The 22243-nt window shown below is 44.8% G+C and overlaps 1 protein-coding gene across 2 annotated transcripts in view; it reads left to right on the forward strand.

Annotated features, from left to right (window-relative positions):
- Positions 1-16911, forward strand: part of RASA2 (RAS p21 protein activator 2) — a 216491-nt gene extending 199580 nt beyond the window's left edge. The window contains exons 22-24 of one of the 2 annotated variants that reach the window (XM_030216595.1): positions 7168-7271; positions 13342-13531; positions 14718-16911. In XM_030216595.1, the coding sequence (XP_030072455.1) occupies positions 7168-7271; positions 13342-13531; positions 14718-14748 (325 nt within the window). In that variant the 3' untranslated portion in view covers positions 14749-16911. Of the gene's footprint in view, positions 1-7167; positions 7272-13341; positions 13532-14717 lie in introns of those variants that run through there. The other variant, XM_030216596.1, reaches the window with a different exon arrangement.
- Positions 16912-22243: the final 5332 nt, after the last annotated feature.

The raw sequence follows: 22243 nt of genomic DNA on the forward strand, positions 1-22243 counted from the left end.
TTCTGCCGACCCTTAAGAGACGGGTTTGTACTCTCTCCCTGCAAGTCTCCGGTCAAAGCTGTGGCAGTGCAGCAGACCTTGGACAACCTGATCCGCCTGGGTGCGGTCGTTCCGGTGCCAGAAAATCAGCTTGGCAAGGGGCGTTACTCCATTTACTTTGTGGTACCAAAGAAAGGAGGTTCTGTACGGCCTATCCTCGACCTCAAAGGGGTCAATCGGGCCTTGAAAGTTCGGCACTTTCGCATGGAGACTCTCCGCTCTGTTATAGCGGCAGTGAAGGCAGGGGAGTACCTGGCATCCTTGGACATCAAGGAAGCTTACTTGCATATTCCCATCTGGCCTCCTCATCAACGCTTTCTGCGTTTTGCAGTCCTGGGCCGACACTTCCAGTTCAGAGCCCTCCCGTTCGGGTTGGCTACTGCTCCGCGGACCTTTTCCAAAGTAATGGTGGTCATCGCGGCCTTCCTGCGAAAGGAAGGAGTACAAGTCCATCCTTATCTGGACGACTGGTTGATCCGAGCCCCCTCTTATGCAGAGTGCGGCAAAGCTGTGGACCGGGTAGTTGCTCTTTTGAGCTCCCTGGGATGGATCATCAACTGGGAGAAAAGCCAGCTGCGCCCGACTCAGTCCCTGGAGTATCTGGGAGTTCGATTCGACACCCAAGTGGGCAGAGTGTTCCTGCCAGACAATCGGATTGTCAAGCTTCAGGCTCAGGTGGACCAGTTCCTAGTAGCCTCTCCTCTTCGGGCTTGGGACTATGTGCAGATGTTGGGCTCTATGACGGCCACGATGGAAGTAGTGCCCTGGGCCAGGGCTCATATGAGACCACTACAAAAATCTCTGCTGCAGCGCTGGACTCCGATGTCGGAGGATTATGCTGTGCGCCTTCCCTTGGACCAAGCAGTGCGCAAGGCGCTGAGCTGGTGGATGCAGACAGACAAGTTGTCTGCGGGAATGCCTCTGGTGACCCCGGAGTGGATTGTCATCACGACGGACGCCTCTTTGTCGGGCTGGGGAGCCCACTGCTTGGGAAGGACAGCGCAGGGGCTCTGGTCTCCTGCAGAGGCAAAGTGGTCTATCAACCTCCTGGAACTCAGAGCCATTCGGTTGGCGCTTTTGGAGTTCATCCCGGTACTGGTGTTGAAGCCTGTACGGGTCCTGTCGGACAATGCCACGGCTGTGGCCTATGTCAACCGCCAGGGAGGTACCAAGAGCGCCCCTCTAGCCAAGGAGGCTATGAATCTTTGCCAGTGGGCGGAAGCGAACCTGGAGCAGCTTTCAGCGGCCCACATTGCCGGAGTAATGAATGTCAAGGCGGACTTTCTCAGTCGCCATACCTTGGAGCCCGGAGAGTGGCAGCTATCTGCTCAGGCGTTCTTGGACATCACGAAGCGCTGGGGCCAGCCGAGCCTAGATCTGATGGCGTCATCGGCCAATTGCCAAGTGCCGCGCTTCTTCAGCAGAGGACGGGACCCTCAATCCCTGGGAGTAGATGCTCTTCTCCAACAGTGGCCGACACAAGAGCTCCTCTATGTGTTCCCGCCCTGGCCCATGTTGGGCAGGGTGCTAGACCGGGTGGCAAAGCATCCCGGCAGGGTAATCCTGGTGGGTCCGGATTGGCCCAGACGTCCCTGGTATGCGGACTTGATCAGGCTCTCAGTCGACGATCCTCTGCGGCTGCCAGTGGAGCAGGGCCTGTTACATCAGGGTCCTGTGGTGATGGAGGATCCCTCCCCCTTTGGTCTTACGGCCTGGCTATTGAGCGGCAGCGTCTGAGGAAGAAGGGCTTCTCAGACAAGGTCATCGCCACTATGCTGAGAGCGAGGAAGCGCTCTACTTCTACTGCTTACGCCAGGGTTTGGCGTATCTTTGCAGCGTGGTGTGAAGCAGGCTCACTTTCTCCCTTCACTGCTCCAATTGCTTCAGTGTTGGCGTTCCTGCAAGAAGGTCTGGACAAAGGCCTGTCGCTCAGTTCCCTTAAAGTCCAGGTAGCGGCTCTGGCTTGCTTCAGGGGCCGCCTGAAGGGTGCTTCCCTGGCTTCACAGCCAGATGTGGTGCGCTTTCTCAAGGGAGTTAATCACCTGCGCCCTCCTCTGCACTCAGTGGTGCCTGCGTGGAATCTCAACCTGGTGCTAAGAGCATTGCAGAAGCCGCCTTTTGAACCCTTGTCGAGGGCATCGCTGAAAGACCTGACGTTGAAAGCAGTCTTTTTGGTGGCTATCACTTCAGCCAGAAGAGTTTCCGAGCTCCAGGCGCTCTCATGTCGAGAGCCTTTTCTGCAGTTCACTGAGGCAGGAGTGACTATTCGCACAGTGCCTTCCTTCCTGCCCAAGATTGTTTCTCGCTTCCATGTGAATCAGCAGCTCTGTCTCCCTTCCTTTCGTAGGGAGGTCTACCCAGAGGAGTACTCTGCTCTTAATATCTGGATGTGAGACGAATCATCATCAGATACTTGGAAGTGACCAATGATTTCCGGAAATCGGATCATCTGTTTGTCCTGTTTGCAGGTCCTCGTAAGGGTCTGCAGGCTGCTAAGCCTACAGTGGCAAGATGGGTCAAGGACGCCATTGCAGCGGCTTATGTGGCCGCGGGGAAGGTGCCGCCTATCCAGCTGAAGGCTCACTCCACGAGGGCTCAGGCGGCCTCGATGGCAGAGGCCGGATCCGTCTCCTTGGAAGAGATATGCAAGGCGGCAACTTGGGCTTCGGCTCATACATTCTCCAAGCATTACCGTTTGACTGTGGCTGCACGGGCGGAGGCCCGGTTTGGAGCTTCAGTGTTGAGGTCAGGGATTTCTATGTCCCGCCCTTGGTGAGTACTGCTTCGGTACATCCCACCAGTCTATGGATTGATCAGCTTGATGATATGGAAGGTAAAATTATGTATAATCATACCTGATAATTTTCTTTCCATTAATCATAGCTGATCAATCCATAGCCCCTCCCAGATATCTGTACTGTTTTTATTCTGGTTGCATTTCAGGTTCAAGTTTCTTCAGAAAGACTTCGTGTTCAAGTTTTTTTCACTTGGATTCTTCAAGAGTTGAGACGAGTTTGTGTTACAGTGAGCTGCTGCATTCCTCTCCCCTCCGTTTTACGGGGCTGGATTGAGATTTAAATTCTGCCGGCACTCCCTCCCGCTTCGTGCGGCTGTAGGGCAGCTTTGTACCCCTCCCGCTTCAGCGGTGTTCGGGTCAGTCAGCTCCTCCCGCGGTTGCAGGATAAGCCAGATCCCCCCGCATCGGCGGGTGTGGTGTCCCTCCCCCGCTCCGCGGGGATGAGCTGGACGGATTCCCCTCCCCCACTTGTGTGGGGATGAGCTGGGTTACTTCCCCTCCCCCGTTTCGGCGGTGGTGAGCTGGGCAGAGTGTCCCTTTGTAGGTGTAATTCTCTAAGTGCTGAGTCCTGCGGATGGAGCTTTGATATCGACATACTGAGGAGTTTCCGGCAGCACATGACCACATATAGGGAGGCAAAAGTTTGCTCTCTATCTCCACCTGCTGGTAGATGGACACAACCCACCAGTCTATGGATTGATCAGCTATGATTAATGGAAAGAAAATTATCAGGTATGATTATACATAATTTTACCATTGAGTGGGTGCTCATATTAAACCTTACTTTAAAAGATTATGCCTTATTTTCTCTCCTAAATTGCTATTTTCGCTCCCCCTTTTTAATATTGAGGTCTAGGAAAGATTAATGATGTTTCCTTTAGGGAGTGAATTCCCTGTTATTCCCTGGATTCTTTTTTTTAACTTTCTGTGTTTCTGTAGCAATGGTTGTTGTCTTGTCTTGTGATTATATTTGAAACTGCAATTAAAATACTTGTGGTGACTGATTATCCTCCCCCTCCACACCTGGACTAGCTTACTGCACACCTTGTAACTTAGACTAGTTCCTCATATCTCTTTCAGCTGTACATATACAGTGGGGGAAATAAGTATTTGATCCCTTGCTGATTTTGTAAGTTTGCCCACTGACAAAGACATGAGCAGCCCATAATTGAAGGGTAGGTTATTGGTAACAGTGAGAGATAGCACATCACAAATTAAATCCGGAAAATCACATTGTGGAAAGTATATGAATTTATTTGCATTCTGCAGAGGGAAATAAGTATTTGATCCCTCTGGCAAACAAGACCTAATACTTGGTGGCAAAACCCTTGTTGGCAAGCACAGCGGTCAGACGTCTTCTGTAGTTGATGATGAGGTTTGCACACATGTCAGGAGGAATTTTGGTCCACTCCTCTTTGCAGATCATCTCTAAATCATTAAGAGTTCTGGGCTGTCGCTTGGCAACTCGCAGCTTCAGCTCCCTCCATAAGTTTTCAATGGGATTAAGGTCTGGTGACTGGCTAGGCCACTCCATGACCCTAATGTGCTTCTTCCTGAGCCACTCCTTTGTTGCCTTGGCTGTATGTTTTGGGTCATTGTCGTGCTGGAAGACCCAGCCACGACCCATTTTTAAGGCCCTGGCGGAGGGAAGGAGGTTGTCACTCAGAATTGTACGGTACATGGCCCCATCCATTCTCCCATTGATGCGGTGAAGTAGTCCTGTGCCCTTAGCAGAGAAACACCCCCAAAACATAACATTTCCACCTCCATGCTTGACAGTGGGGACGGTGTTCTTTGGGTCATAGGCAGCATTTCTCTTCCTCCAAACACGGCGAGTTGAGTTCATGCCAAAGAGCTCAATTTTTGTCTCATCTGACCACAGCACCTTCTCCCAATCACTCTCGGCATCATCCAGGTGTTCACTGGCAAACTTCAGACGGGCCGTCACATGTGCCTTCCGGAGCAGGGGGACCTTGCGGGCACTGCAGGATTGCAATCCGTTATGTCGTAATGTGTTACCAATGGTTTTCGTGGTGACAGTGGTCCCAGCTGCCTTGAGATCATTGACAAGTTCCCCCCTTGTAGTTGTAGGCTGATTTCTAACCTTCCTCATGATCAAGGATACCCCACGAGGTGAGATTTTGCGTGGAGCCCCAGATCTTTGTCGATTGACAGTCATTTTGTACTTCTTCCATTTTCTTACTATGGCACCAACAGTTGTCTCCTTCTCGCCCAGCGTCTTACTGATGGTTTTGTAGCCCATTCCAGCCTTGTGCAGGTGTATGATCTTGTCCCTGACATCCTTAGACAGCTCCTTGCTCTTGGCCATTTTGTAGAGGTTAGAGTCTGACTGATTCACTGAGTCTGTGGACAGGTGTCTTTCATACAGGTGACCATTGCCGACAGCTGTCTGTCATGCAGGTAACGAGTTGATTTGGAGCATCTACCTGGTCTGTAGGGGCCAGATCTCTTACTGGTTGGTGGGGGATCAAATACTTATTTCCCTCTGCAGAATGCAAATAAATTCATATACTTTCCACAATGTGATTTTCCGGATTTAATTTGTGATGTGCTATCTCTCACTGTTACCAATAACCTACCCTTCAATTATGGGCTGCTCATGTCTTTGTCAGTGGGCAAACTTACAAAATCAGCAAGGGATCAAATACTTATTTCCCCCACTGTAATTTGCCTTCAGTTTGTCCTGTCTGTATATCTCAACTGCACTTGCTGTCTTGTCTGTCTATTAAGATGATTCATTGTATTGTATGAAAATTACCTTCATATCTGTTTGAATGTTCTAATGTGTGCCTAGTAAGGTGTTTCATTAGTACTGTGGTGACATCATGAGTATCATATGTATGTGTTATGAATGTTATTCTATGCTGCCTATTAATAGTATTCATTTTTTATTACATTTATCATATTTCTGTTATTGTTTCAGCACTTGTTAAAATATTTATATTTCTGATACTGTTTTATATTAGTCCTATTACAGAATTCAGTTTGCCATCTCTAAGTGTACCTCATTGATTGTTTTCATGCTTAGTTTTGTTCATTTTGCTATTGATTATATGGCTAGCAAAATTGTAAGCTTTGTCAAGCTGTTGTACACCACCGTGAGTGAATCTCTTCAATAAGGTGGTTAATAAATCTTAATCAAAATATCTAGATTATCATCAGTTAAAACAAAGGAGAAGACAAGGGAGAGAGCTGAGGAAAAGGAAGGGAATTGAAGTAATGAAGGGTGACAGGGAGGGCATTAAGATCAGTGAGAATGAAACCAGGAAACTGATGGGGAAAAAATTCCCAAAGCTGCTTTTCTGTTTGGGACAGTAGATAACGTGAACGTGGGAGACTTGTATTGTGACGGTTAAAGATACCAAGAAAAATAATGACATAGATTTGTCCAAATAGATTACTAGTAAACAGTTGCTTACATGAGGAACAGATAAGTGACCTGGCATAATAAAGGATGTAAGAGAGAAGTCAGTACATATTGTTCAAATGTCTTAGAAGAAAACTATTTAGGAATTGTATCTATCCTTTTTTTTTTTGTTCAGAAAATTAATTTATTGTGGAAAGTAGTTATTATCGTAGGTCTGCCTAAGTTACAGAAGGAATATGTATTTAATGCAACAAAACTATTGCTGGCTTTCCTCAAGCAGGGCTGGCTCAACCATTAGACAAGACTATTCTGTCCAGTGTTCTCTCTAAGCTGTGCATGTGTGCTCATGCACACGGGTCAGAAAAAGCAACTGTAAGCACAATGTTTACTGGCTCTCTTTATGGTGAACACATGATATATCACACATATTGCATCAAGGCTGAAAACTTGCACACCTGGGCCAGCAGAAAATTAGAGAGAACATTAGATCTGGCAGCCACATACTCAACCACCAGCACATATATTTGAATCTGCAATTTTGTAGGATGCTTGTGTGATGATCATGATTGAATTTAATTATCAAAATCTTTGGGATTGGAGGGTATGGCGCTGCTGCAAACTAGGGCGCCCACCACCCTTGCAAAAGTGAGTTGCTGTGATAAGACCAGATTGTAATTTAGCCTTATCAACTGACCCAGCTTATAACATCAAAGGGCTATTCTGCCTACTGTCACTGTACTTGCCTTCCTGAAGGTCTGCTGTTTCCCTTGCTAGACCATAACTCTTGCAGTATGTCATTAAGATGACTTCAGTACAGTGTTCCTAACTTGTTCTTGGTGATGCAGAAGTTTTATTCTGATCATCTGGTTTAAAAGCAGCTTGGTTATGGCTATTATTTCCAGTATTTACTTCTGAAATTGGTGTATTTTTTGTTTTATTATAGTGGAGCTCCAGCTGATATTCAGCTAGATATTGATGGAGATCGAGAATCGGAGAAAATCTATTTCCTCTTTAGCATGAGTATGCCTAAGCTACAAAAGATGGAAGGTAAAACACATTTTCTCACTATCACCCCCATCTGTCCCACTTTGTTCTGAATATGTGGCACTTTAGAACCATTTCCACAGGGTTGTCACAGCACTTCAGTCTTCTATTCATGTCGACATGGAGTAGGACTGGGGATACTGGGAAGACAACATTCATGGCCCCTAGAGAAAGAGGGGATTGAAATCGGTCATCACACGAGGGTATAGCCTAGTGTGTAACTCAGTTCTGGATGGATCCCTGGTCCATGGCTCCCCCCCCTCCTCCCAGCAAGGTTTATCACTGTAAGGACTGAACTTGGTTGTTGCAAATGAAGGCTTATGGTGCCAAGTTCCCAGCCCTGCTTCTGATTTGAGCTGGAGGGAATAGCTAGGTCAAAAAAAAAAAAAGCGTAGCCCACTGATAAGAGTGCTCTAGAAACCTTTTTTGCACATCATAATCTGATGCGTGTTATCTCAATGGCACTGGTAATACTATGCATTCTGAGCTGTGTATACTACAGAGTGCATGTTCATAGCCCCTGAAGGGGATGGTATTGATCATAATGATGCAACACCTAGTAGCAGGATTTAGAGCTTACAGTTAATGGGGCTCCCTCATGTGTGCCCTGGTCGAGGACTGTTGATTGCCCTGGTCGAGGACTGTTGATGCAATATCTTGACTTAAATAAGTGGGAAGGGAACCTGGGGGGGGGGGGGGGAGTACATACTGGGCAGGAAGTATAGATGGGGTAATGGATGAATGCAGTCAGCCATGAAGAAGAGTACACCTTTGGCTTACATGTGTTGAATGTTATGGAATGGTGGAAGTCAAGCTGGATATTAGTTATTTTTAAACTTTAATTATTGATGTATTGGAAAATGTATGAGAAACCTTTTTATTAGTTCTTGATTCAGTAAAATATAAGAAAAAATATGGGGGTGGAAAGAAATCAGTGGAAACTATTCATGGGTTGTCATAAAATGAATACTCACACACTATATCTGAGCCCTGGATCAAACTGAAATTTTGACTTTAGATGAAATGAATTCTTCTTTCCACCATGGTTGGAACCTTTTCCAGTCATAAATCTCCCACCTTGGTTTTCCCTAGTTTTTCATGGTACAGTCATCTCTGTGCCTGGGGAATGGTTATCATGGCTCCATGTATGCTGAAACAGTGGTAGATCTTGCTCGCTCTGGTAATTCACACTGTAGTGAGAGTTATATGATTTTGTTCATGTTCTTAATTGTATTCCTGCCTAGTGTTTATAATTCAGTTATAGCAAACTGGCATCTGAGTCTGTCATAAGAACATAAGAGTAGCCATACAGAGTCAGACCAGTGGTCCATCAAGCCCAATATCCTATTTCCAACAGTAACCAAGCTAGGTCACAAGTACCTGGCAGAAACCCAAATAGTATTTTATTGGCAGGGACTGGGACATTTGTCAGGACAGAAAGGACACAAAATTGAAAAAAATTCAGAAAAGTCCTAGCTCCATCTACAAGAAACTGGAATGGAAGTTACTTTTCATGTTGACAATGATTTGAAGCACACAACCAAAACTACAGAGGAGCAACAAAGGAATATAAAGATAAATATTAGGGCTGTACATCGATCAAAGCTTTTAATCGCATTGTTGCCCGCCTTCCATCTCCCTTCCTCCTTTCCCTTCCCCTCCCCTCCACTCCCTGTGCACCATCTCCGTCTTTCCCTTATCCCTCGCCTCCCTGGGCACCATCTCATACTCTCCCGTCCATGGGCACCATCTCCTCCCCTACCCTCCCCTCCATGGGCACCATCTCCTCCCCTCCATGGGCACCATCTCTTCCCTTCCCTCCATTCATGATCACCATTGTTTCCCTTTCCTTTCCTTCCATCCCCTATTTCCAGCATCCTTCCCTGCCCCCCCCCCCCCCCCCATCTCTCTCTTTCCTCTTTCTCCTGCCCACCCCTCCCTGGTTCACATCTTTCTCTCTGTCTTCTATTTTCTGCTTCCTCTTTCTCCCATGGCCTCTGCCCTCGCCATGATCCGCATCTTTCTCTTTGTCTTTTCTTTCTCCCATGGCCACTGCCCCTGCATCTTTCTGTTCCATGCCTCCCCCACCCCCGCCGTCTTTTTTTCTGCTTCCTTTTTCTTCTGTGGACTCTGCCGTGGTCGCATCTTTCTGTCTTCAGCACCTCTTCTTGTCTCTCCCAGCATAGCATTCTAGCGGCCCCTCTGTCCTCTGTGGCTCCTTCTCCCTGTTCCTCACCACTGCAGGATGCACTGAAAACAGTGCTGCTTCTCATCCGGCCTGAAGCATGTATCTGTAACAGGAAATTCTGAGGTGGAACTTCCTGTTACAGAGAGGAGATGCGGGCAGAATGAGAAGCAGCACTATTTTCACTGTAGCAGTGAGGCGAAGGGAGCCGCTTGAGTGCTGTGCTGAGAGAGGTAAGAAGAGGTGCCGGATAGTGGGGGAGGGGCGGTAGCATTAACACATTAAAATTTTTTTTTAACAAGTTATCCATTTAACACATTAATCGTGTTATTAACTTATTAAATGGACAGCCCTAGTAAATATCCTTGAGTGATGCAAATTTCAGTTCAATGGAAAGTCTGTGGCATGACTTGAAGATTGCTGTCCATCAGTGATCCCCCAGGAACATGACACAGCTTGAACAGTTTTATGAAAAGAACAGCCTAATATTAACAAATTTAGGTGTGTAAAGTTGATAAAGACTTAACTCAGATTCACAGCTGCCAGTGGCGCTTCTGCAAAGTTTTGACTCAAGGATGCCTAGGGAAGGGAGGGGGAGGAACTTACCCAGTTATTGCGTTTCAGGTTTTTTTAGGGGGTGTATATACTCTGTTCCCCAATAAAACTGCTTTCCCCTGGAAGGTGTGGCATGTGTGTTGATGAGTGGGGAAAAAAATCAGTTCATTTTAATTCTTGTAAATCTGAATGTTTTTCCGTATTTGTGTGTCAACACAAGGGGATATAAACTTTCTATAGCCATTGTCAGACAGGCTACAAGCTCTGTAATTAAGTAGAGGTAGTAGAAATGCAGGTGTTCATAGCTTGGTTTAGCAGCCAGCCAAGAGGAACTAGGAGGCAGGATGTCCAAGTAACTGTCAACATTATTAGATATTTAGATTATTAGAGAGCTGTATGCAGTGGTGTGCTGGTACATTTTTAACAGGCTCTCTCCCCAGTCCACCTCGGCGCCCCCCCCAAAATTGCAGAGCTGGCTATAGCCGGGGGGGGGGGGGGGGGGGGGCAATGCATTACTCTCTCCAGGAAAAAAATTTAAATGATCCCAGGTTCCAATCTAATTCACGTTTAATGTGGGATACAATGCCATAAATAAGTAAATAAATATAAACTTTTAATGTTGAGCACCTGATTCTCAAAGTGAACATATTCCAAACACTATAATGAAAATAAAATGATTTTTTTTCTACCTTTGTTGTCTGGTGACTGTTTTTCTGATCATGCTGGCCCAGTATCCGATTCTGCTGCTATCTGTCCTCTTAACTCCATTTCCAGGGCTTCCTTTCCATTTCTTTCTTTCCTCCTTTCTTCTTCATTTCTGGTCCTAAGCTTCTGCCTATTTTCTTCATCCATGTGCAGTTTTTCTCCTCTCTTCCTTTTCCCTCATCTCATCTCCTTCCTCACTCTTCTCTCCCCTCCATCCATGTCCAGCATTTCTTCTCTCTCCCCTGCCCTGCATGCACCCAGATGTCTAGCAATGACCCTTCTCTCCCCTGCATGCACCCATGTCCAACAGTGATCCTCCTTTCCCCTGCCCTGCATGCACCCATGTCCAGCAGTGTACCCTCCTCTCCCCTGCCCTGCATGCACCCATGTCCAGCAGTGTACCCTCCTCTCCCCTGCCTTGCATGCACCCATGTCCAGCAGTGACCCTCCTCTCCCCTGCATGCACCCATGTCCAACAGTGATCCTCCTTTCCCCTGCCCTGCATGCACCCATGTCCAGCAGTGTACCCTCATCTCCCCTGCCCTGCATGCACCCAGATGTCCAGCAGTGACCCTCCTCTCCCCTGCATGCACCCATGTCCAACATTGATCCTCCTTTCCCCTGCCCTGCATGCACCCATGTCCAGCAGTGTACCCTCCTCTCCTCTGCCCTGCATGCACCCATGTCCAGCAGTGTACCCTCCTCTCCCCTGCCCTGCATGCACCCATGTCCAGCAATGACCCTCCACTCCCCTGCCCTGCATGCACCCATACCCAGCGACCCTCCTCTGCCCTGCATGCACCCAGATGTCCAGCAGTGACCCTCCTCTGCCCTGCATGCACCCATGTCCAACAGTGATCCTCCTTTCCCCTGCCCTGCATGCACCCATGTCCAGCAGTGTACCCTCCTCTCCCCTGCCCTGCATGCACTGCACCCATACCCAGGGACCCCCTCCATCCACCCATGCCCAGCAGCGACTCCCTTTTCCCCCCTGCCACCCCCTCCCGAGTTGTTTCGTGAATTCTTCTCCTCCCACCCTCCCTCCCGATCCGGTCCCTCACCGCCCGCTTGTTTTTTGAATTCTTCGGGGCAGGCAGTCTTGCCTGCCCGCTTCCAGCGCCGACTGTCCTCCTTTGCTGACTCGCGCTTCAAAATGGCCGCCGAGACCGCCTCTGGAAGTCTCGGCGGCCATTTTTAAAGGGTGAATAGACAAGGGAGGACAGTCAGCGCTGGAAGCGGGCAGGCAAGACTGCCTGCCCCAAAAAATTCACGAAACAAGCGGGCGGTGAGGCGGATCCGGAGGGAGAGAGGAGGAAGGGAGGAGAGCCAGAGCCGGCTCGCTATTTTCAACAACCGGCTCGCAAGCCGGAAGAAAATTTAACAACCGGCTCGTGCGAGCCGGCTCCAGCACACCACTGGCTGTATGGCTAGATGTGGGAAAGTTGGGTGGAGAGAACCAAGTGGGGATCTTGTATGCTCTTCTGATTAAGTTGATGGAGTGAAAAGAGGAAGCACATCACATAGCTGGAACCTGGGATGCATCCATAATAACCATCCAGCCGGCCCAATTATTCTGTCCTTGTCTTTCTATTATTTATTGATGCTTACTATACTGCCTACATTAACTGGCAGACCTAGGCAGTATAAAGTTTAAAAAATTATAAATAAGAAATGCAAGAAAGGAATTCCAATGTACACACACAGAAATACAGACAGTAAGGAGGCTAGTGTTTGGCAGGGGGAGGTTGAGTAAGCCACAGGGAGGGAAAAAGGATACTAACCCATCAGGAATAGGCACTGCACCCCTATACCGATAACCGTTCTTCAGATCAGAAATGAGCAAATGTTGTTATGGAATTGTCAGTGGGATAGTTGTTGCATTTTTGGGTGTGGGATCATCTTGGATAAGAACTCAGCAAGGGTTTCCTGCAGTTTGATATTGTGTTGGGATTACTGTCATATTGTATGTTGCTGGTTTGTGTTGACATTACCCTGAAGCTTGTGTTGTTTGCATGTAAGTGACAAAAAAAAAGAACAAATGATGACAAATATCAGAATACATAAGTGAAACACAAAAGCATTCCAATGACAGTCTCACAGGAGAGACTGCATTTCTACTGTGTTATATCCTGAATAGTGACATAATAACGTAGTAGATGACGGCAGATAAAGACCTGTCCAGTCTGTCCAACAAGATAAACTGTCTGCTGTTTTTCCTCCACACACTGCTGAGCAGCAAGTCAGTTTGTCTTCTGTACAAATGCATTATGTCCAAACTACAAGACAAGTCAAATTAGAAACATTTAAACCTCCAATTAATTAGTGTAATAGTAGCAGTAGTATAGACAATACATTACATTTAGGGCAGGGGGTGGGGGGAAATTAGTGTGGCTACCAGTAGGGTGGGTTATTTTAACACAGGGCCCCATTTTATGGAATGATACCCTGCGCTAAAATAGCATAAGTATCCCATCTTAACAGTAGCCCATATTGATAATTTCCCCCCTTAGTCTTTTCTAAGAACTTGAGATATCTGTGTTTTTGATCTGAGATATTTAGAAGCTTTGTATTCATTCTTTCTATGAAATAAAGCAATGTTGTTTTGTTTTTTTAAACTAAACTCTATAGAGGCCTGTGGGAGTATAGCAGTCTACCAAGGACCACAGAAAGAATCGGATGATTGTTTTCATTTCACAATTGAAGATTCTGTGGAAACGTTCAAAACGCTCCAACAAATAAAAAGCATTGTACAGAAGCTGAGTGAGCCCCATGAAAAGCACAGAACCAAAAGATCTACTAGTGCAAAATATGGCAGTGAGTAAGTAAACAAGTATGGATGTCTTTATATTTTAGGAAGCTTGTAGCTTTACAGAGTTAATTGAGGATCAATGTATATAGATTAAATGAATAGTACTGTGGCTCAAAATGTATTTATTCATTCATTCATTGCCCGCCTATTAACCAGACAGAAGAAATATCCAGATAGCTTTTGTGGTGCAAACCTGCATGCAGTAGCACCCCATGCTAAGTAAACAAAATGATTAACTCTGCTTACTTTGGCATTCAAATGCAGCATTGCCTATTTTGAACTGTACGTAGATGAGTTAAGTGGTAAGGTGGGGGACCAGTGAATGAATCTACACTATGTTTAGCATGATATAGTAATGTAGAATTTGAATTTTGCATACAGTGAAGGTAGTAAGTATGCCTCTAAATCTCTTATCCATATTCATTAGGGATATATTGAAAATCCAGCCTATCTTCGGCCCAGAAGATCTTTTCTAAGTGAAATCACAGTGTTGCTAAATAAGCCTTCCACTCACATGAAATCATTCTTGTTTTATATTTGTAGCAAAATTGTTTACTAATGATGTCTTTCCTGTAGTGCTATCATTTTCAGTTCCTTTTAATTTAGAATTTCAATTTCTAGCTTGTTTTTTTGAGGCTTAAATTTAAAAATGAATCGGTAAAGTAAAACTGACAAAAAAAACAAACAAACCCTACAGTAGGAGTGAGTTGCAGAACTAACCCATTTGAAGAAGTTGCCCTGATGTGTTTTCTGCCTGTTAGCACATGGGAAACAGATGTGGACATGAAGCACTCTGGGAGATATCTGTTTGCAGTGCTGACCTTGCTTGGCTCGTAGATCCACATGCATCGTTTTCTGTTTGCAGCAGATTTTCAAGTTATCGTTTGGTTATTAATATTTGTAGAAAACTGAAACCCAACTAAAAACTGGGAGATGTGAGACTTTGAGGCGAGGTGCATATTTAAATGAAAGCGATCGGAGGGGAGGATAGAATAGATGGGTAGTTAACCATTGTTAAAAATAAAATTTCAAGCTGAAGTATGTATAACAGAGTTATGTGAAACATTTACAGTGTCAATCAGCAGTAAAGAAGATTTAAACTTAAATGAAAGCAATCTTTGATTTCAAACCCTGAAGATAATGACCTGATCTGCAATTCTGCTTGATCTTTATTGTGATTTTTACTATTTTCCAGGGAAAATCCAATTGTGGGGAAAGGATCCTAACAGGAACAAACTGGAAAGACTGGTTAATTTTCTTTGTATCTATAAACTCTGTCCAAAATATTTAAAAATGAGCACTAAGCTGGAAGGACTGTTAATATGTTAATATTTTTGCTCTTGCAAAGCTTGTGTGTGATACATGGATAGAAGTCTAGAAGCATCTGTTTCTCTTCAGGTACAGACATGTTCATTTACTGTTTCTTGCTCTTAAGTAAGGACCTTGCATAGAAATAAGATTTCTAAGAGAAAGTGGCTTTGCCAGGTTATCCTTATGTAATATGTGGAGGATATTGGTCACTGGGTGAACTTGGAGCATCAGTAAATTTTTTTGCCAGATGTCTGCAGAAATTAGTGTTGCCTATAAAAGAGGTACAGATGCCATTGTTTAGTTCTTATTTAATTAAATTGACTGAAGTAGGAGAAATCAGGGAATCTACAATTTCCTCTTATATTGTATGTCTTGTTTACATTGTAGTTGCAAGGCAGGATGCCATTATTTTGTTCTGTTTTAAATGTTCAGGTACTGATTTGTTACTGTGTGGTTTAGATCATACAGGTTCATGTTTACCATATTTTAAGAACAAAATTTTCTTCCAGCCAAATCAGAAGAAAAATGTTTAGAAAATGATGAACTTTCCATCTTCCTAATTTTTAGCAGGAATATAAGTTCAAGCACAAAAACTGGGATTGGTTGACCTGTAATTACAAATGTATTAAATACATTCAGAATGAGGAGAATGAGCACTTTAGTGATCTGGGCTATCCCAGACTATATTTTCAGATACCTGGTATCTAGTTTGTTTGTTTTTTTTCCTTTATGATCAGTTTCATGATCAGTACTGTTATTTTAAGCAATTCTTTGGTAAATATCTTTGATGCTGTGTCTTTATTAAAATTTGTGACTGGCTGCATTGGATGTGGAATGTTCAAATCATATTCTCTTCTGGGAACATAGATTGAATTAGAAGATCTCTGGGGATGAACAAGAGAAACAATCAGCTTTTTTAATATTGACTACATTTTGCATTATCAGTGTTAAACATTATGGTACTGTCTGGAACAGGATAATGTATATATATGCTTTTGTTTTCCACAGTAAATGTAAATCATTCCTTGCCAGTTCAGTGTCCCTCTGCTAGATATTTAGTTCTTGGGTTTGAAGCATTTTTAAATCTGGGTTTTCATTTTTAAGTAAAAGTAAGTTGTTAGGAAAAGTGGCGACTTAAAGCATCTATTGCTCATTTAACTGTGCACTGGTTATACAGTGCATGTGCATTTTTTGGGCCAGTGTTTGCCTTTGGGATGGCTCTACCCTCTCTAGTTTATACATGAAATGAGATGCTCATTCATAGTGCCAGTAATGTTGCAGTGATAGGTAAAAATCATTTGATTGGATTTTTTTGTTCTATACTGTTCTGAGCATTGGGCTGCATATAGTTCCACAATTATCTCAGCTGATGACCAGTGTTTCATCCTGAATTCAGAGCCCTACAAAGGTTAGGGAGTGACAGTTATTGGTGACACTGTTGCAGTCACTTCCTTAACCACTGATGGGCTGATGATCAGAAGCAAACACGGGCACTACAGGCCAATAGCGCCATACTAGTGCTTGTGTTTGCGCCCACCCAATGATCAGAGCTGGTGAGCGCACGTAATAACATGTTTGCTGACCCTGGACTCTAATGGCATGCAAATGCATGCAAATAAGGGTCTCCCTAATTCATCCCCCTCATGTTCAGCGAGCAACACACCAAACAAGGGCACTGCTACTGCTGCAAACCTTGCAAGAGTTCCAGGCCCCCCGCCCCCAAAGCACAAAAATCCTGGTAGTCCACTGGGACTGCTATCAATAAGCTCCCCTACTCCCGGCAGCCTACCTCGTGGTAGTGGGAGGAGGGAGGGACTAGCACTCCCTCCCTCCTCTTCGGGCGCCTTCCCAAAATGATGGCATCTCAGCCTGTCCTGTGCATCCTGGGATACACTGGATGGGATGTAACCCAAGCCCCGCCCAGCACATCCCAGCATGCACGGGGTGGGACTTTGCCATTTTGGGAAGGCGCCCAAAGAGGAGGGAGGGAGTGCTAGTCCCGCCCTCCTACCATGACCATGAGGTAGGCTGTCAGGGGTCTGATGGGTAGCGGTCTCACTAGACCATAAGGGCGTTTTTGTTCAGTGGGGGTGGGTGGGAGGGGTGAAGCTAGTGGTCCCACTGGACCACCAGGGTTTTTGTGCTTTGGGGGGGGTGGGGGTTGGAGGTCCACTAGACCTCCAGATCGTGTGTTGTTTTTTTGTGTGTGTGTGTGTGGGGGGGGGGGGGGTTGACAGATCTGGGAGAAAATCCCAGACCTGTCAGACCTCTTGTGCTGTTTGACAGATCCGGGCTTTTGACAGCCCGGACCTGTCAGACTTCTGTGGGAGGATTGTACCTTGGGTGCATGCCTAGGCACTGTCCTCCTGCAGAAGTACCCCTATGATCAGAGCTAATAGCGCACATAAATTTGCATGCTTTTAGCTTTGAAAGTAGGGGCGTTATAGCCCTGCTCTGTTTTTAGAGCGCTATTTGGAACAGTGTGGGGCTTCTGATTATTGGCCCATGAATTAACCAGTCTGCCATCTCATTATCACTACTCCACTCCATCTCATTTTCCAGTAAAGCAATAAGGCTCACAACAGAATTCTTTTGTTGTGAATATTGCCATGCTGACACTTGATGGCATCTATAACAAAACAGTATCCAATGTTTTCTAACTGTCTCTTTAAAAGGAATTTGTAAAGTAGTTTAGAAAGCTACAAGGTTTTACTCTTTAATGTTCTTAATATAATTTTAACTTATATTTTTTTTCTTAATATTTGACAGTAAATTGAGGTATTGTTTAGAATGGTTTGCTTGATACTTACCTTTAATGGCTTCAAGTGAAAGCCTCTTATGGTTCTAACAAAAGGGATTTTCTTTGTACATTGGTAGAGCGAGAACCAGTCTTCAGAAAATAAAGCTAGTTAATGGTGTTGTGTGTGTATCAGGTTTTGTACAGCCTGTTCTTGCAACTTGATAGCAGCTTGTGATAATGAAAGCATGCGTTCTGCAAAAGTGCACTTTAAATCCATTTTAATGGTACGAAAGGAATAGCTAGAGTTCACATGCTGGTAGCTACATTATGTAAAACAATGCAGGGTTACTGCACAATATATGATCATGAACTATAAGACGTCTTTCACTTTGTGCCTAAACATTGAAAGCATTTTACCATGAATACCTGTACTGATTATTTCATTGGCAAGTATATTCAAATGTTCAGCATCAAAAGTGTGCAATGCCATGTCATTTTCATTTGTGTAACTATGGTGAGTTGAAGATGTATTTTTGTTATTTAAATTTTATTTTCTTATCAAGAATATTAAAACTTTTGTAACTGTTGCTTGAAAATATCTCAGAAATAAAGTACAAAGATCTTAATCTTTAATTGATTGTCTGAGGTTAGATTTCTTTGAATCATTTGCAAGTCTGTGATATGCTACTTCATACAGGCCAACAAACATTGCCTCATATTGGAAATCCACATTTGGCTTAATGGTACTTTAGTGGTTCTTTTCAGAGTTATACCCAATATTTGTCCTTGAAGACTCAGTTTTTGATTTCTTTTGTGTTTTCTGGTTTTATCCTTTTTAAGCTTCGCTTTTAATAGAATTACATTCCATAAACAGGAAAAGAAAATGGTAACCACCAGTCAGCCCATGTCAAGGGAAAATAGCGTGTTCTCTTAGGCTTCTGCAGCTGGGGTCATGATTGTTGCGATTGTTTGGATCTTGCCGCATCCAAGTATGTAAAACCAATGTTTCAGCCATCATGCTGTGGCTTTCTTCACCCTGCTACTTCACCCTGAGGAAAGCCACGGCACAATGGCAGAAACATGATAGAGGTCTATAAAATACTGAGTGGAGTGGAACAGGTAGATGTGAATCACTTGTTTATTCTTTCCAAAAATACAAGGACTAAGGGGCACACAATAAAGCTACTAAGTAGTAAATTTAAAATAAATTTGAGAAAATATTTCTTCCTCAATGTGTAATTTAACTCTGGAATTTGTTGCCAGATGGTAAAAGCAGTTGGTTTCAGAAAAGGTTTGGACAAGTTCCTAAAATGTCTATAACATGAGCTTACATACAAAACCAATCACTGCTCAGCACTGATTCAGTTCTAGCATTAACAAACAGATAGCTAGATGTGACCTCAGTGGTGACTCGTTTCACATAAGCTATTTTGTCATTGGTCGATATGCCTCAATTCACTCTCTATATGTTATATTTAAGTACATTGTTGCACTTAGCAGGAAGAGTGCCAACGTAGCCATAAGGACCAGCCTATGAAGCAGCACTAGTGAAACATGGCCCATGTTGGCCGAGAGTCCTGGTGTGGTGGTGAAAACTACTTGTATTAAGTGCAACAATATAATTAAATATGTAGAGTGAATTGAGATAATTTGGAAAAAGAAAATGTGGACGCTAAATATAGAGGCATACCGATCGATGACGAAATAAGTCATGTGAAACAAGTCACCACTGAGGTCAGATATAGCTGTTTGTTAATGCTACAATTGAATCGGCACACAGCACAGTGATTGGTTTTGTATATAAGCTTCTGCAGTAGATGTGACACTTGAAAGTTTGATTTATAAGATAAGCTTGACAAAATCCACTGCTTATTCATGGGATAAGCAGCATAAAATCTGTTTTACTCTTTTGGGATCTTGCCAGATACTTGTATCCCGTTTCCAACTGCAGCCAATCCAGGTCACGAGGCTTAATAGATTTTGTTTGTCCTAGTATGGTGATGCTTATGTACTTAAGTATTTATGTACTTGGGAAGCAGCAAGAACTGGACAACCGTTACAGTTGTCATAAAACATGCCAGCAAACAGAGATTTATCCACCCAAGAGAACTAATAAATGATGACGCCAAGCTGTAGTCTTAAAAAAGAAAACTTGCAGTGTATGATCTGTGTTCACTGTTCAGCAGGGGCATAGCTAGGTGGGGCCACAGGGGCATGGGCCCCCACAGATTTAGTCCTCGCCCCCTCTACTTTTGACCCCGCCGCCAGGTACCTTTGCTGGCGGGGGTCCCAATCTCTGCCACCTGAAGTGTTCTTCAGCGCCAGTCTCCGGCACGTTCGCTGATCTGTTTCTGTGAGTCCTGACATCCTGCGTGCACAAGTGTAGGACGTCAGGAGTCGAGACTCACAGAAACAGATCAGCGAACGTGCTGGAGACTGGCGCTGAAGAAAACCAGCTGGCGGGAGTTTGGACCCCCTCCAGCAAAGGTATCTGGCGGCGGCGGGAGGGCGGGTCGCCAGCGGGCTAAACTATGCCCCCACCTCGGGCTCTGGACCCCCCCTCCTGCCGAGGTCTGACTACACACCCCTGCTGTTCAGGTTTCTGGTTAGTGCTCTGTTGACACATTTAGTGACAAATCAGCTTGTTGAACCTATTCTTGCAACTGTTTCAGGGATACTTTTCTTTGAACTGTTCTCCCAGGATGGCATGTCAATAGTTAAGAGTCCATATTTATTTATTTATTTATTACATTTGTACCCCGCACTTTCCCACACAATGCGGGCTCAATGTGGCTTACATAGTAATTTGCAATACAAAGTTATAGAATAGAAATTTCAAAAACAGTAGTGAAACAATGTAAAGTTGGGCTTGGTAGTGTATGATAAGTTGAGCTTGATAATATATGACTAGGAAAAGAGAGGTTAGACAGTATGATTTGGGAGAAAAGGGGTAAGGAGGGATAGAAGTAAGGAGAGATGGAGAAGAGAAAGATGGGAGGTCGGTATCTAAGTCAGAACAGAATTGGGAGTGGAAGTTGGTAAGATTATGTTGGGTCATTAGGGTAGGCTTGTTTAAAGAGATGAGCTCCTTTTATGAGAGATTCTCTATTTACCCTTTATTGCTAGTAGAAAGCAACAGAGATCGCTGCTTGCCATGCTTGGGAGAGGCTCATATCTAAAGCCCATCAGTGTGTTACAGATATGTAGATTATTCTTGCTCTGTTAGAAAAGTGTTCAACATGAGGACAGTGAAATCTTACCAGGTTTTCAGGCAGCCAATGTCAAACAAACTAGTGATACAATATTGAAAAAATATACCAGGCTACTATGCATTATTATCAAAGACTGGCAAAGCATTTGTGACTAAAATATTTTTATTTATTTAAAATTTTCTAATCTGCCGGAGGAAGTGACGTCATCGGACCGCATGGTGGCTTAGCCGCTTAGCTCTCTCCCCCAACTCTGTTATTTAGCGAAAATAAGTGAATTAACGGGAAAAAAAAACTGAAAAAAGGGGTGAATCTGCCTTCTGATCGGCTGAAGAGATGAGTAAAGCTGCTTCCAATCGAAAAAAGGAGGTGGATAAGGCGGAGAAAAGCATGGCGAACAGGGCCGCCAAACCGCACGAATCACCCGAGCGTGCGTCCATGTCGGACTCGGACTCAGCGCTGTCTATGTCGGATGCGCGAGCTCCCCCCCCCCCCCCCCACTGCGAAAAGGCATGTCTAGTGAGCTCCGAAAATTTTTATCAACTATACAGACAGAGATTAAACAAACTAAGGTTGAAATCCTAGAGCGGATGGACACACTGAGCTCAGACTTACGAGAACTTGGCGGCAGGGTGGAGGAGGCAGAGCTGAAATTGGATGAGCAAGCGGAGTCCTTAAACAGACATGCCAACAAACTGCAGGAGCTCGAACAAAAAAATGAACAGCTGGAATACAAACTTGACGATCTTGAGAACAGGGGACGGAGAAACAATCTCCGTTTCAGAGGTGTCCCTGAAGGAGGCGACTCCGAAAACGTGGCGGAGATTGTACATTCGCTGTGCTCTAAATTGTTGGATTTTGAGGCGGGGGCCGCAAGTTGTGAGCTGGATAGAGCACATAGAGCTTTGGGAGCGTGCAAGGAACAGCAGGCACGGGATATTATTGTGCGCTTTCACAAATATGATATTAAAGAGAGAATCCTGGTGGCTGCCGGATGGGCAAAGAGTCTGGACTATAACGGTACTCCAGTTTAGGTTTACCAGGATCTATCGCAATACACTTTACAATTGAGGAGACAGCTGAGACCTGTGTTGGAGATCCTGAACAAGAATCAAATCCAATACAGATGGGGATTTCCCTTTTCTCTGAACTTCAGTTTGAAAGGCAATAAACACAGGATGCAGACCTTGCAGGAAGCGTGGGAGGTTCTTCGTGCTGCAGAATTGGTAACCGCTAAGAGACCCCCCGGAGCGGTGGCTCCCTCCACGAGAGCGAATTTGCAGAGATGGCAGAGAGTTCCGGGTTCCACAAAGCGAGGCAGTCAGAAGCGTTGACTTGGACTAAATATGTTGGACTGTGACGCTGGGACATTGTGCTCAGGGAACTGAAGAGTGGAGAGAACTCCTCTTTGGAGAATGTTTCCTTGGGCTGGTAAATATACCAAAATCGCTATATAGACTG

The sequence above is a fragment of the Microcaecilia unicolor genome, chromosome 10, assembly GCF_901765095.1.
Source record: "Microcaecilia unicolor chromosome 10, aMicUni1.1, whole genome shotgun sequence".
Lineage (NCBI taxonomy): Eukaryota > Metazoa > Chordata > Amphibia > Gymnophiona > Siphonopidae > Microcaecilia > Microcaecilia unicolor.